This window comes from Nerophis ophidion, linkage group LG10, assembly GCF_033978795.1.
Source record: "Nerophis ophidion isolate RoL-2023_Sa linkage group LG10, RoL_Noph_v1.0, whole genome shotgun sequence".
NCBI lineage: Eukaryota > Metazoa > Chordata > Actinopteri > Syngnathiformes > Syngnathidae > Nerophis > Nerophis ophidion.
In genome coordinates this window covers 44,849,390-44,866,571 of record NC_084620.1, presented here as the reverse complement: position 1 = coordinate 44,866,571, position 17,182 = coordinate 44,849,390, and the positions used below count along the sequence as shown (strand labels likewise).

The window sequence follows — 17,182 nt, the reverse complement described above, 5'->3', positions numbered from 1 at the left end:
CAGGTATGATGGAATCGAGCCACACAGTTTTTTTTAACCTTACTCTTACTCTTACTATACATTTTTTTCCCACATCTTTAGTGTTTGACGTTTTTGGAATGATTAAGTGTGGCAACACTAAATTGGCCCTAATGTGTGAATGTGAGTGTGAATGTTGTCTGTCCAGGGACGCCGCTAGGAATTTTGGGCTCATGAAAAGAATATTTACAGAGCTCCAAAACACATAATTTCATATGATTTCATCATCATTAGGGGCCTCTCTGGGCCCCCCTCCATCATGGGCCCCTAGAATCAGTCTCCTTTACCCCCCCTTTTCGGCGCCCCTGTGTCTGTCTATCTGTGTTGGCCGTGCGATGAGGTGGCGACTTGTCCAGGTTGTACTCCGCCCTCACCCGAATGCAGCTGAGATAGGCTCCAACACCCCCCGCGACCCCAAAAGGGACTAGCGGTAGACAATGGATGGATGGAAGTTCACAAGTAAACGATACACACAAAGAAGAGGAGCGTCTGGAGTTTTTTGTTTGTTTGTTTGTTTGTTTACACTTTTAGTTCTACAAATATAACCTTAAACTGTTTTAGCAAAACACTATCATTGTGTGAAAATAAAAATTACTTTTTTGTATTACAACTTTGTACCGTAATATCACGACTTTTGCAAAAAGTACCGCAGCACTTTCGACTTTATTCTTGCTACATTTCCTTTTAAAGGCCTACTGAAATGAGATTTTCTTATTCAAACGGGGATAGCAGGCCCTTTCTATGTGTCATACTTGATCATTTCACGATATTGTCATATTTTTGCTGAAAGGATTTAGTAGAGAACATCCACGATAAAGTTCGCAACTTTTGCTTGCTAACAGAAAAGCCCTGCCTTTACCAGAAGTTGCAGACGATGACGTCATATGTTGATGGCTCCTCACATCGTCACATTGTTTTTAATGGGAGCCTCCAACTATAACAGCTATTCGGATCGAGAACACGACAATTTCCCCATTAATTTGAGTGAGGATGAAAGATTTGTGTTTGAGGATATTGAAAGCGACGGACTAGATTGATTGGCAACACTAAAATTGGCCCTAGTGTGTGAATGTGAGTGTGAAGGTTGTCTGTCTATGTGTGTTGGCCCTGCGATGAGGTGGCGACTTGTCCAGGGTGTACCCCGCCTCCCGCCCGATTGTAGCTGAGATAGGCGCCGGCGCCCCCCGCGACCCCGAAAGGGAATAAGCGGTAGAAAATGGATGGATGGATGGACTAGAAAAAAAAAACGTGATTGCATTGGGACGGATTCAGATGTTTTTAGACACATTTACTAGGATCATTCTGGGAAATCCCTTATCTTTCTATTGTGTTGCTAGTGTTTTAGTGAGTTTAACATTACCTGATAGTCGGAGGTGTGTGTCCACGGGTGTGTTGACGCCAATGTCTCAGGGAAGTCGACGGCAGCTTTATGGGCGGCACAAGCTCAGCTTATCTCCGGTAATAAGCGACTTTTTACCACAATTTTCTCACCGAAACCTGCTGGTTGACATTCGGTCGGGATCCATGTTCGCTGTGATCCATAGTAAAGTTTCACCTCCGTGAATTTTAAACAAGGAATCACTGTGTGTTTGTGTGGCTAAAGGCTAAAGCTTCCCAATTCCATCTTTCTACTTTGACTTCTCCAATATTAATTGAACAAATTGCGAAGGATTCAGCAACACATATCTCCAAAATACTGTGTAATTATGCGGTTAAAGCAGACGACTTTTAGCTGTGTGTGCGCGCAGCGCTCATATTTCCTAACAGCCCGTGACATCAAGCGTACACGTCATCATTACTCGACGTTTTCAAGAAAAAAAACTCCCGGGAAATTTAAAATTGCAATTTAATAAACTAAACCGGCCGTATTGGCATGTGTTGCAATGTTAATATTTCATCATTGATATACAAACTATCAAACTGCGTGGTGGGTTGTAGTGGGTTTCAGTAGGCCTTTAAAATAGACATGCGTTTGTATTTTTGGGACGCAACATTTCTTCTCTTTTTTCAGTATTTACTAAAAACACGGGTATATTTGCACAACTTTTCCTTGAACAAAAAAACTTGCCGCTTTTTACTTATTTTTTTTCCCAAAACAAAGACTCCCCCAGGCACCAACTTGTGAAGGATGTCTTGCCTCACCTCCTGCATTGCTGGACCACTGTGCTCCGTTCACGGTCCCCCTCTGGCTGTGGGTGTGAGCGGACCCACAGGGAGTGTTTCCGGTGTACATGCTTTCATGGGTGCTTGCGTAGGTTTTGGCCAGGAACTTGAACACCTTGACAATTTAAAACATTAATTAAAAAATGTTTTTTTTTTAACTTTAGAAACAATTAAAATGCTAAAATACAGGAACCACAAGTTTTACAGAGTTAATTAATACCCTGATGAAAAACAATACAGTAATGTTTGTGACCTTCCCACTTTTTGTAACAAAATATAAATTGTCGTTTTTGAAACATTCGAACATTACATCTTTTACTTTTAAAACATATTCTATCGTTTAGTAACGAAGAGTTTTTGTGACATTTTAATTATTAATTACAATAAAATTTTAAAACCAGGCCAAACCATTCATGCATCTATAGAGTTATGCCTTTTCTTAAGACTAACTTGTCTATTCTCCGATTTTTATTAAATTTCAGCAACATTATTACATAACCCAAAACCAGTGAAGTTGACACGTTGTGTAAATGGTAAATAAAAAGAGAATGCAATTATTTCCTAATCCTTTTCAACATATATATATATATATATATATATATATATATATATATGAGACATAGTGATTTAGGGCTATATAAGTAAACATTGATTGATATATATATATATATATATATATATATATATATATATATATATATATTCATATTCGAGGGTCCCTGGTTCAATCCTCAACTAGTACCAACCTCGTCACGTCCATTGTGTCCTGAGCAAGACACTTCACCCTTGCTCCTGATGGCTGCAGGTTAGCGCCTTGCATGGCAGTTCCCTCCATCAGTGTGTGAATGTGTGTGTGGGTAAATGTGGAAGTAGTGTCAAAGCGCTTTGAGTACCTTGAAGGTAGAAAAGCGCAATACAAGTACAACCCATTTATTTATATTTATTTTGCAAATAATCAATAACTTAGAATTTAATGGCAGCAACACATTGCAAAAAAAAGTAGGCACAGGGGCATTTTTACCACTGTGTTACATGGCATTTTCTTTTAATAACACTCACTAAATGGTTGGGAATGAGAAGACCCATTTTTGAAGCTTTTCAGGTGGAATTCTTCCCCATTTTTGCTTGACGTACAGCTTAAGTTGTTCAACAGTCTGTTGTGGTATTTTAAGCTTCATATTGCGCCACACATTTTCAATGGTAGACAGATCTGGACTACAGGCAGACCAATCTAGTGCCCAGACTCTTTTACTACAAGTGGCTTGGCATTGTCTTGCTGAAATAAGCAGGGGCGTCCATGATAATGTTGCTTGGATGGCAAAATATGTTGCTCCAAAACCTGTTTGTGCCTTTCAGCATTAATGGTGCCTTCGCAGATGTGTAAGTTATCCATGCCTTGGGCACTAATACACCCCCATACCATCACAGATGCTGGCTTTTGAACATTGCCCCGATAACAGTCCGGATGTTTTTTTTCCTCTTTGAAATGTGGACTGGTCAGACCACAGAACGCTTTTCCACTTTGCATCAGTCCATCTTAGATAAGCAGCGAAGCCGGCTGCTTTTCTGGATGTTGTTGTTAAATGGCTTTGGCTAAGCATACTAGAGTTTTAACTTGCACTTACAGGTGTAGCGACGAACTGTAGTGACTGACAGTGGTTTCCTGAAGTGTTCCTGAGCCCATGTGGTGATATCCTTCACACACTGATGACGCTTTTTGGTGCAGTCCCGCCTGTGGGATCGAAGGTCCGTAATATCATCGCTTACGTGCAGTGATTTGTCCAGATTTTCTGAACCTTTTGATGATATTACAGACCGTAGATAGTGAAATCCCTAAATTCCTTGCAATAGCTCGTTGAGAAATGTTGTTCTTAAACTGTTGGACGATTTGCTCACGCATCCACTTGTGAGATGTTCCAAATAAGTGTTTGATAAGCATTCCTCAACTTTCTTAGTCTTTTTGCCACTTGTGCCAGCTTTTTTTAAACATGTTGCAGGCATCAAATTCCAGATATATGCAAAAAATAACAAAATTTTTTCATTTTGAATATTAAGTAGTTTGTCTTTGCAGTCCATTGATTTGGAATATAGGTTGAAAAGGATTTGCAGATCATTGTATTTTGTTTTCATCTACGTGCCAACTTCACTGGTTTTGGGTTTTGTAGGTTTTAACAATATTTTTGATGCATGTTTTCCGCAAAATTACAACATAACCGCGTAACTTTCAGATGTTTTTCCTCAATATTAAAACATTTTACTCCTAATATCACAATGTTTTTTTGAACAAAATACAACTTCTGATATGAATGACTCTTACCTTGTCGTCCGGCGTAGGAGACAAGAGATTAACATCCAGCGGGTGTTTGGAGCGATCGTAAGGATACGACACCACCAGATCTCCCCCGTGGAAGTTAGCGGACAGCACGAATGGGAGAGATCGGATCCATTTCATCACGGCGTATGTCTCAGGTGCTACCTTTTTTTTATCATTGTGACCAAAAAAGTAGAGAATGAAACAATTCATAGAAGCATCAAGTCAATGCAGTGAGTTTGTTATTGAGGCCATATATGGACACTTCTTGTCACTTGCAAGCCATTTTATGGACATTTCCTGTACCTTGCCGAACCAGTAATGGTCAGGGATGGGGACGTGGTCTGTTCGGTAAGCCTTTTGCCGACGTCGGCTGTAAACGATGGACGTCAAATCTGGGAAGTTTCGGTTTAGATCGATGTTCTGGGCGTTGTTTCGGCCAACGTTGGAAGAAATATATCTGTGACCCTGACAAATGTACACATAAGAGATCAATGGTGAAACATTTGAAATGAATGACTGCTCAACCAGCCAATGACGGTACAGTGATTGACTTTTACAATTAGACTTAGACTTAGACAAACTTTTTCCTCGTTAATTTACCAATTTTTTGGAAAGACTTTATTTCTGCAACGCTAATGACTTTTTTCACCCACAACTTTTATGTAACATTACGTTTGCTGTTTCCTTTTGTGGTGACTCCTGAAAAACAACTTAAGCGTAACTTATGAGCGCTGTCTCCTTCTATGTTTGCAAAATGTATCTGCATGTCATTCAGTTGTATTATAACTGTAGTTATTATTTTGGTGTTTGGTTGTCTTTAAGTTTAGTCCCTCGGGTCACATATGGAAACGGACATAAATGCGCTCAGGAAAGAAGTTTTGGCAATGTTTAAAATTATCAAATATGGTAAATATTGTACATATTACATTGTTATGAAGGTGTCTGTTACTACATTGTAGATAGACTTGCAGTGTGTACATTGTATATATTACATATTGTTATGAAGGTGTCTGTTACTACATTTTATGGATATATATATATATATATATACATATATATATATATACACACATATATACATATATATATATACATTTATATACATATATATATATATATATATATATATATATATATATATATATATATATATATATATATATATATATATATATATATATATATATATACATATATACTTGCAGTGTTTAAATTGTACATATTACATATTGTTATGAAGGTGTCTGTTACTACATTATATATATATTTGCAGTGTCACGGCCTGGGCTCAAACCTGCTTTCCCCCGGCACCTCCGCTGGCAGCGCGCCGAGATCTGCACACCTGGGACTGATGAGGGCGAGCGGTATAAGAACCAGTGGACCCAAGGATCCTCGCAGGAACTTAATCCTCTATCGTGTACCATAAGCCGACTCCAGCTTTTCTCTCTCCCTCTCTCTCTCTCTCTCTCTCTCTCTCTCACACCCCTCCATGTCTGATTTCTGTGTTGTTCTCACGCAGTGCTTTTCCCAAGCTCTCCTGTGAGCCCTTGTTGTTCCGCTCTAGATTCTGGACTGCCTCCCTTAGATCTCTACCTCTCGCATGATCACAGACTGCCTTCCTGCTTTGTCCCTCCTCTCACCCAACACAAAACTAGGTAACACACACTACAGGTAATCACACACATAGCCTCACATACAAACACTCTTGGATTTTGTCACACACCATTCTATAGTTTATTTATTAGTATTGTTGATTATTTCATATAGAATGGCGCAGTGGAAGAGTGGCCATGCGCAACCCGAGGCTCCCTGGTTCAATCCCCATCTAGTACCAACCTTGTCACGTCCGTTGTGTCCTGAGCAAGACACTTAACCCTTGCTCCTGATGGGATGCTGGTTAGCGCCTTGCATGGCAGCTCCCTCCATCAGTGTGTGAATGTGTGTGTGAATGGGTAATTGTGGAAGTAGTGTCAAAGCGCTTACCTTGAAGGAAGAGAAGCGCTATACAAAGACAACCCATTTATTTAACCCATTTATAAATATAATAAATCATAGAGCCATCATGCCCCCCGGTAGTTGTGCCGTCAACTCCTTCCTCCAAGCATAACATGCAGTGTGTGTATATAAGTCAAAGTACCAATGATTGTCACACACACACGAGGTTTGGCAAAATTATTCTCTGCATTTGACCCATCACCCTTATATAAAACATTATATATACTTGCAGTGTGTATATAAAACATATTACATATTGTTATGAAGGTTTATGTTACATTATATATATATATATATATATATATATATATAAATAGGCAGTATGTATATTGTACATATTGTTATGAAGGTGTTTGTTACTACATTATATATATACTTGCAGTGTGCATGTTGTACATAATACAAATTGTTAGGAAGGTGTCTTTTACTACATTATACTGCATGTATAAGACGCTCAACTTAAAGTCTTTTTCGTTATAGAGGAACTGCACTTTTTATGGAATTTTGCCTATTTACAATCATTATGAAAGACATGACGGATGGATTTTAATGCAACTCGTAAAATAAACGTAAATGAAAGTCCACTTACAGCAGAGCCAATGGGAGGTCCTCTATTCCACCCATAAAACCTAATAAACAAAAATCCAAAAAGCACCATCAATACTCCATTTACATTTTGGGACTTATCAGAAAAAACAATTTATAACGGTGCCATGATCAAGAGCTTCCTCATTTATTTGCTCTTTGCTTATTATAGATCATAAATCATGCTTCTCACCTGGATAGTATCAGGACGATAACGTATTACGACATGTTGGTACACTTTGACAGCCAATTTAGAACCGGTAATGTTGGTTGGAATGCATAAAAAAAATAAAAAATGAATCCGTCGTCATGTCTTTCATGATTGTGAAAGTGCAGTTCCCCTCCAGGTTTCCACTTTTTACTCATACTTTTCGGGTAGAAAAGTACGAGTCTCGCCTTGTAGCACCTAAACTTTTTTTCTCATTTTGTTAAACTGACCTCATCGTTGTCTTCATCGCCGCCGCTCCTGTCGTTTTGTCCGGATAACGCAAACTCAAAGCCGTCAGGGTTGATGGAGGGCAGGATGTGGATGCGAGTGGTGTTGATGAGCGTCCGCACACGTTCGTTTCCAAGGCGATATTCCGAACAAAGGTGCTGAGCCAGGTAGATAAGCAGCTGGCGGCCCACGGCTTCATCGCCGTGAATGTTGGCGACAAACTTCATCTCTGGCTCAACTGCAGGAAATACATGTAAATATGAAGACTTGTTAGCAGTGGGACTTGGTTTTGTTTTATTATTTCTAGGGCTTTCCAAGTTAATACTTGAACACATGCCACGAATCGCAGAACATTATCAAGTAAAAACTCCGATTCATCACACAGTTTATGCTCCTTAACCTGAACGGCGGATGCTTCAATGAAAGGTGAGCAAGTTGTTCGTGATCGGGTCCTTGCAAAAACTAGAGAGCAGACATCAATTGTGTGCTCGCTTTTTCAACAAATAAATGACGTGCATTCAAGTTCTAGATTTTGAAACATTTCCTGTTTGACATTTTGACAGTACTGTTGTTTTGTTTTTTTTAAGTTACTTTGAATTACACATGGTAGTAATTTATTGGGATTCATCCAAATGCAAAAGTGTGATTCATCTGAATTTTGACAGCACCACACTTTAAAATTACAAATTTGAGAAATAATTAAATCTTTACATAAAAAATAAACATTTTATTTGCAGATTTCTCAGGGTATTATGTATTTTCTACATATATATATATATATATATATATATATATATATATATAATGTATATATGAACATACATACACACATTTACACACATATACACATTTATATGTGTGTGTGTGTTAAGGTTAAAGTACCATTGATTGTCACACACACACTAGGTGTGGCGAAATTATTCTCTGCATTTGACCCATTACCCTTGATCCCCCCCCTGGGAGTCGAGGGGAGCAGTATAGGCAGCAGCGCTGGCCGTGCCCGGGAATCATTTTTGGTGATTTAACCCCCAATTCCAACCCATGATGGTGAGTGACAAGCAGGGAGGTAATGGGTCCCATTTTTATAGTCTCTGGTATGACTCGGCCGGGGTTTGAACTTACAACCTACCGATCTCAGGTATGTATGGGGCGGCATAGCTCGGTTGGTAGAGCAGCCGTGCCAGCAACTTGAGGGTTCCAGGTTCGATCCCGGCTTTCGCCATCCTAGTCGCTGCCATTGTGTCTTTAGGCAAGGCATTTTACCCACTCAGTGCTCTGCTCTCAGTGCAACCCACACTAATTTAAATGTACCTCAGATATTGGGTTTCACTATGTTAAGCGCTTTGAGTCACTAGAGAAAAGCGCTATATAAATATAATTCACTTATACATCTATATACACATTCTCACATGCACACACACGCACACACATATACATATATATATATACATATATATATATATATATATATATATATATATATATATATATACACAAACACACACACATATATAAATGTGCGTGTGTGTGTTTGTGTGTTGTTTAATGTTTATTTTCAGACCGTAACTGTTTCCAAATGGTGTCTGTATCTTGGCGGTAAAACGGTTGCTCAAACAAAACAAAAATGTAATTTACGTCTTTATTCCTCCCTTGTGAAGATGTTCCCCTTTTTTTTTAAAAGAAGGATTCTTCATCCTTGTACTTGCCTTTGATGTTGAACAGTCCCTTAAGTGGACCATTTTAGTGCTTGGTTTGATCTCTTTCCTTAATCATTCCATACATTAGCCGCACATTTGTATAAGCCTCAGGGTTTAAAGCTTTGGAAAACAGTTGCGTTTTATAACGCGGAAAATACGGTAATAAAATGTATCCGTCTGTCTTACGTAATTCATGTTGTCCGGGGTTGTTGGAGAACTCAATGACCAGCAGCTCCCTGCCCTCCATGCTGCGGCCGATGCTGTAGGTTTTGGCAATGTCGGCACATTCCTGCTGGGTTTTCTTCAGGATGCTGTTCATCTGAGCGTTGGTGTGGTAGGTGAACTTGATCTTCAAGGCCGGCTCCACCGGAGGAACGTCGAGCAGGAAGTAATCGTAGTCCCCATCGGACTGTGCTGCAAGACAAAGAGCGGAATAGGTGTTTTTGCAGCCTGACTAAAAGTTTGTCAACAGCCAAATGGCTCGTCAAGACAAAGTGCACAGAGGAATGCTGTTATTTTTGGACTAGCACTCATTATCTTTTAACTGCAGCATAGGACAGAGAAAAGTCTTGGCCTCTTATTCCGGATCTTTGAGTCATTTTCTTATTCTGGCTCACTCTTTTCTCCATTTTTTAATGGCTATTTTCAACTAATTACACCAGCTTTTTCTTATTTGGGATCTTGTATTCATTTCTGACGATCTGTTCTTGCAGAGTGTATCATCTGCATCTGCTCCTTTATGCTAATAGTTCTACACACGCAGCTGAAGAATGCTGCCAAGCACTTATTCAAGCAGAGAGTTTGCACGAGATCAGTGACAAAGTCCAAATGTTTTTCTTTTCCGAAAAGTTCCCGGCAACCATCTGGTTTGCACACACTGGAATCTGGCATGAAAGTTCAACTGGAATTTCATATCTCCTCCATCTCTCCCTTTGGACTCTTTAGTGTCTTTTTCCCCCTCGGTTTTTATTGGACGACATCGTTGCTTTCCCCCTTCTCACTTCTTGTTTTGTTGCAGAGCTTCTGAAACAATCATTCTTTGTCACAACAATATTGTATGTGATACGATTACATTCAAAAGGAGAAAAATAAATCTGCCTTTTCATGGCAATACTATCCAAATAAGGTTGTTTATGAAAGTACAAGTCAAGTTAAGTCTTTGTGAGTAAGAAAAAGTTGTAATATTAGATAAAAAAGTCGGGGAAAGCTTACAATGTTAAAAGTTAGAGGGAGAAAGTCTCATTTATGGAATACCGTATTTCCTTGAATTGCCGCAGGGGCGCTAATTAATTTAAAACCTCTTCTCACTCCTGCACTTACCAAAGGCACGCGGTAAAAGTAAGCATGCGCTAATTATTTTAAAACCTCTTCTCACTCCTGCGCTTACCAAAGGCATGCGGTAAAAGTAAGCATGCGCTAATTATTTTAAAACCTCTTCTCACTTACCAAAGGCATGCAGTAAAAAGGCATGCAGTAAAAATGGTTGTGTAATGTAAGCTTGGACCTTAAATCCTACTGAATAGCTCTTAATCTTCTTCCCTTTATGCGATTTCAAATTACCGGTATTGAAATCAGCCTCCTCTATTTTGAAAATGATGACAGGGAAAATGTCACTCATGTTTGACTAGGCGGTAATTATTTTGCGAAGCGAGTTTGACCCGGCAGTAATTTAAGGCAGGCGCATACTATATGCCCTTCGGCAATTCAAGGAAATACGGTAAGTCACATTTTTTTGTGGAAAAAAATAAGCGATAGCATTTTATATAGAAAACTAACATTTTTAGGATCGTTTTAAGATATTTTAAATGTGTTCTTATTGTTGTTGTAAATCTCAGAAAAAAGAATTTATCAACACAAAAATAGGCTTGTTTATTGGAGAAAGTATTCTCCTAGTATCAGGAGAAAAAAGTTGTAATGTGACGCGGGTACATCAATAATCAAGGAAATAGTTGTCGTAACGTTATGAAATTAGTAGTTTGAAGTATATCGTATTTTCCAGGCAGACTTAAACTCTTGTTGTTTTCCCCTCAAGACTCGAAGGTGCGCCTTATAACCCGGTGCGCCCAATGAAAGGAATAAGTTTGGTTGAGCTTACCCACCTCAAAGCTATTTTATTTGGTACATGGTGTGATGATAAGTGTGACCAGTAGATGGCAGTCAAACATAAGAGATAAATTGTTTTCTTCAGAATTAGGCTTGTTTATTGGATACAGTATTCTCCTAGTACTAGGAGAAAAAAGTTGCAATATGAAGCAAGTATATCAATCATCAAGGAAATAGTTGTCGTAACGTTATGAAACTAGTAGTTTTCTTTGAAGTACATAGTATTTTCCAGACTATAAGGTGCACTTAAAATATTTTTTTATTTCTGGAAACTCGACAGTGCGCCTTATAACCCGGTGCGCCTAATGTAAGGAATAAGTTTGTGGTTGAGCTTACCCACCTCGAAGCTATTTTATTTGGTACATGGTGTGTTGATAAGTGTGACCAGTAGATGGCAGTCAAACATAAGAGATAAATTGTTTTCTTCAGAATTAGGCTTGTTTATTGGAGAAAGTATTCTCCTAGTATTAGGAGAAAAAAGTTGTAATGTGACGCGAGTACATCAATCATCAAGGAAATAGTTGTCCTAACGTTATGAAACTAGCAGTTTTTCTTTGAAGTATACGTTTTAATATCAGAGGACATAGTCTTATTGCTTGGTGTTGGAAAAGAGCCACAAAAATAATTTATTTACAATAAAAAGTCGTTATTTTTCCACGATCAAATATATCCATCCATCCATCCATTTTCTACCGCTTATTCCCTTTTGGGGTCGCGGGGGGCGCTGGCGCCTATCTCAGCTACAATCGGGCGGATGGCAGGGTACACCCTGGACAAGTCGCCACCTCATCGCAGGGCCAACACAGATAGACAGACAACATTCACACTCACATTCACACACTAGGGCCAATTTAGTGTTGCCAATCAACCTATCCCCAGGTGCATGTCTTTGGAAGTGGGAGGAAGCCGGAGTACCCGGAGGGAACCCACGCATTCACGGGGAGGACATGCAAACTCCACACAGAAAGATCCCAAGCCTGGATTTGAACCCAGGACTGCAGGACCTTCGTATTGTGAGGCAGACGCACTAACCCCTCTGCCACCGTGAAGCCCGATCAAATATATATTCTCGGGAAAAGTAAAGTAAATAATGTTGTCGTTTTTTTTTTGTTTGTTTGTTTTTAAAATAATAAATTAGGTAAAAATCTACAAGACCCAAAACCAGCGAAGTTATAGCATGTTGTGTAAATGGTAAATAAAAACAGAATACAATTCCTTGCAAATCCTTTTCAACTTATATTCAATTGAATAGAATGCTAAGACAAGATATTTAATGTTCGAATTGGAAAATTGTTATTTCTTTACAAATATTAGCTCATTTAGAATTTGATGACTACAACATGTTTCAAAAAAGCTGGCACAAGTGGCAAAAAAGACTGATAAAGTTGAGGAATGCTCATCAAACACTTATTTGGAACATCCCACAGGTGAACAGGCTAATTGGGAACTTGTGGGTGCCATGATTGGGTATAAAAGCAGCTTCCATGAAATGCTGAGTCATTCAAAAACGAGGATGGGGCGAGGGTCACCACTTTGTCAACAAATGTGTGAGCAAATTGTCCAACAGTTTAAGAACAACATTTGTCAACCAGCAATTGCAAGGAATTTAGGGATTTCACCATCTACGTTCAATAATATTGTCAAAAGGTTCAGAGAATCTGGAGAAATCACTGCACGTAAGCAGCAAGGCTGAAAACCAACATTGAATACCCGTGACCTTCGATCCCTCAGGCACTACTGCATCAAAGACCGACATCAGTGTGAAAAGAATATCACCACATGGGCTCAGGAACATTTCATAAAACCACTGTCAGTAACTTCTGTTAATTGCTACATCTGTAGGTGAAGTGCAAGTTAAAACTCTACTATGCAAAGCAATAGCCATTCATCAACAACACCCAGAAACGCTGCTGGCTTTGCTGGGCCTGAACTCCTCTAAAATGGACTGATTCAAAGTGTTTTGTAGTCTGACAAGTCCACATTTCGTATTGGGTTTGGACACTGTGGACGTTGTGTTCTCCGGAACAAAGATGAAAAGGCACAAAGTTCAAAAGGTAGTATCTGTGATTGTATGGGGGTGTATTAGTGCCCAAGGCATGGGGAACTTACACATCTGTGAAGGCACCATTAATGCAGAAAGGTACATACAGGTTTTGGAGCAACATATGTTGCCATCCAAGCAACCTTATCATGGACGCCCCTGCTTATTTCATCAAGATATACCACACTCTTTTGCTATACTTGGCTTTATATCTTTTATATATATATATATATATATATATATATATATATGGCAACACTAAATTGGCCCTAGTGTGTGAATGTGAGTGTGAATGTTGTCTGTCTATCTGTGTTGGCCCTGCGATGAGGTGGCGACTTGTCCAGGGTGTACCCCGCCTTCCGTCCGATTGTAGCTGAGATAGGCACCAGCGCCCCCCTAGCCCCCAAAGGGAATAAGCGGTAGAAAATGGATGGATGGGATATATATATATATATATATATATATGTATATATATATATATATATAAGATATATTACTAGACTGGCCTACCTATAGTCCAGACCTGTCTCCCATTGAAAATGTGTGGCGCATTATGGAACCTAAAATACCACAACGGAGACCCCGGACTGTTGAACAACTTAAGCTGTGCATCAAGCAAGAATGGGAAAGAATTCCATCTGAAAAGTTTAAACATTAAATATCTTGTCTTTGCAGTCTATTCAATTGAATACAAGTTGAAAAAGATTTGCAAATCATTGTAATCTGTTTTCATTTACGATTTACACAATGTGCCAACTTCACTGGTTTTGGGTTTTGTACAATAAAAAGTCGTCATTTATCCAGGATCAAATATTTATTCTCGGGAAAAGTCAAGTAGGACAAGTAAATGTCGTTTTTTGGTTTGTTTTTAAAATAAAAGTCTGAATACATTAGGTAAAAATCTGTAATATATCAAGGATGAAGTATTTTGAGGAAGAAGTTGTGTAGATTAAATTAAATTCATCACGTAAAACTGGAATATTGTCATGTTTTTCGAGAGCAAAGTCGTAATCTTATGAAAATAAGTTGCACTCTTAAGAGAATTAAGTCATAACTTTTCCAGATAAAAGTCGGTATTACCAGAAATAAATCTTACTTTTACAAGGTTAAATTTGGAGAGCGTTCATTTTGAAAAGTGATGTTTACAAGAAAAAAGTCGTAATCTGTTTGTAATCTGAGGTCAGATGGGAACCGCATCCGTTTTTTCCATCGACAAATCCGCCCAAAAACAAAAAACAAAGGCATTTTATTGTTTACCAGCTGTCAACATGTCAACAATCTTTTTATTGCAAACTGTCGGCCAAAACTATGCCAACATCTTTCTTTACTGTCGTCTTCCCCCCAATCAGCACTCAGCCTGGTGCGTTCACAGACAATTGGAAATTCCAAAGCTCCAAATACCACTCATGACTCATAGCCACTATGGCAAATTATTTAGTTGGTGGACTGGATTAAAAAATGTATGGACTGAGTAACCAAGGCTGGATTATGTGGAGTCACACACGTCACGTGTTCGGTTTTGCGATAACCCGCACACTATACGAAAAACCGAGGCATCATTTTGGAAAATATTTTCGGCGAAAACTGAGTCATACAAAAAGTTGGCTGTGCGAAAACCGAGCATTGACTGTATCCTACTTTTATGAAAATTGCATGATATTTTTCTTTAAGGTAAACGTCATATTGAACGAGAAAAACAAATCATAATACTAGTAAATGTAATACAAGTCACTTTAATCAGTAACTTTAAGGAGAAATAAGTGTCATTAAATGTTCACGGGTAAAGCATGTTTTTATATTATGCAGTGTCTGTTAAAAAGTATTTTTATATAAAACAATAGGGTTATACCAATATTTTGGTACAGGTACCAAAGTGTATTTTGATACTTTTTGATGCGTTGATACAAAAACTGACATCAATCTCCAAAGGATATCACCAAATGGGCTCAGGAACACTTCCGAAAACCACTGTCACTAAATACAGTTCATCGCTACATCTGTAAGTGCAAGTTAAAGCTCTACTATGCAAAGCGAAAGCCATTTATCCAACACCCAGAAACGCTGCCGGCTTTTCTGGGCCCGAGATCATCTTAAAATGGACTGATGCAAAGTGGAAAAGTGTTCTGTGGTCTGATGAGTCCACATTTCAAATTGTTTTTGGAAATATTCGACATCGTGTCATCCGGACAAAAGGAGAAGCGAACCATCCAGGCTGTTATCAACGCAAAGTTCAAAAGCCAGCATCTGTGATGGTATGGGGGTGCATTAGAGCCCAAGGCATGGGTAACTTACACATCTTTGAAGGCACCATTAATGCTGAAAGGTACATACAGGTTTTGAAACAACATATGCTGCCAACTAAGAACCGTCTTTTTCATGGACGCCCCTGCTTATTTCAGCAAGACAATGCCAAGCCACATTCAGCACGTGTTACAACAGCGTGGCTTCGTAAAAAAAAAGAGTGCGGGTACTTTCCTGGCCTGCCTGCAGTCCAGACCTGTCTCCCATCGAAAATGTGTGGTGCATTATGAAGTGTAAAATACGACAGCGGAGACCCCGGACTGTTGAACGACTGAAGCTCTACATAAAACAAGAATGAGAAATAATTCCACTTTCAAAGCTTCAACAATTAGTTTCCTCAGTTCCCAAACGTTTATTGAGTGTTGTTAAAAAAAAGGTGATGTAACACAGTGGTGAACATGCCCTTTCCCAACTACTTTGGCACGTGTTGCAGCCATGAAATTCTAAGTTAATGATTATTTGCAAAAACAATTAAGTTTATGAGTTTGAACATCAAATATGTTGTCTTTCTAGCATATTCAACTGAATATGGGTTGAAAACGATTTGCAAATCATTGTATTCCGTTTATATTTACATCTAACACAATTTACCAACTCATATGGCAACGGGGTTTGTAATTTGTCTGCTGACGTGTGCAGTATACACATCGTGTCATTTCTCATTCTATTATTTTGTCAAACTGATAAAGGACAAGCTGTAAACATTGATTATTAATCCACTTGTTCATTTACTGTTAATATCTGTTTATGTTCTGTTTTAACATGTTCTATCTACACTTCTGTTGAAATGTAATAATCACTTATTCTTCTGTTGTTTGATACTTTACATTAGTTTTGGATAGAGATGTCCGATAATGGCTTATTTGCCGATATCCCATATTCCGATATTGTCCAACTCTTAATTACCAATTCCGATATCAACCGATACCGATATATGCGGTCATGGAATGAACATAATATTATGCCTAATTTTGTTGTGATGCCCGGCTGGATGCATTAAACAATGTAAAATGGTTTTCCAAAATAAGAGAACAACTTTAACTCAAGTTATGGAAAAAAGTGCCAACATGGCACTGCCATATTTATTATTGAAGTCAGGAAGTGCATTATGTTTTTTAACATGCCTCAAAACTGCAGCTTGGAATTTGGGACATGCTTTCCCTGAGATAATCCTGATACTGGAAATACTATACTTTGCCTTTTTACAAAGCACATTATTATTTTTTTTTTTTTAACATGCCTCAAAACAACAGCTACAAAAACAATGAAGGAACACAGCTTCTGTCCAGTGTACACTAGAGTAATAAATTAAACAATAACATAGTCCTCCTTTAGTGCAAGACTGCCTGATGTACTATATAACAGCAAATTATAAACGGGGCTCAATTTGCCCTGCTCTAACGTATTTGTATGAGTAAGAAAAATGTGCTGCAAGCTAGTGGTGAGTGCTTGAAGTGGCCTAGCAGTCAGTCAGAGCTTCTGAAATGCTGCGTTGAGACAGGGCATCTCCGCTCACTGCAAGCTGCAAG

At 38.7% G+C, this 17,182-nt stretch overlaps 1 protein-coding gene across 1 annotated transcript in view; it reads right to left on the bottom strand.

Moving 5' to 3' along the window:
* LOC133560877 (carboxypeptidase Z-like) overlaps positions 1-17,182 on the bottom strand; it is a 46,625-nt gene that overhangs the window by 16,969 nt on the left and 12,474 nt on the right. Inside the window, exons 4-8 of the mRNA XM_061913892.1 lie at positions 9,395-9,622; positions 7,514-7,749; positions 4,799-4,960; positions 4,499-4,657; positions 2,161-2,296 (exon numbers count right to left, since the gene is read on the bottom strand). Coding sequence (XP_061769876.1) covers positions 2,161-2,296; positions 4,499-4,657; positions 4,799-4,960; positions 7,514-7,749; positions 9,395-9,622 — 921 coding nt within the window. The remainder of the gene's footprint in view (positions 1-2,160; positions 2,297-4,498; positions 4,658-4,798; positions 4,961-7,513; positions 7,750-9,394; positions 9,623-17,182) is intronic.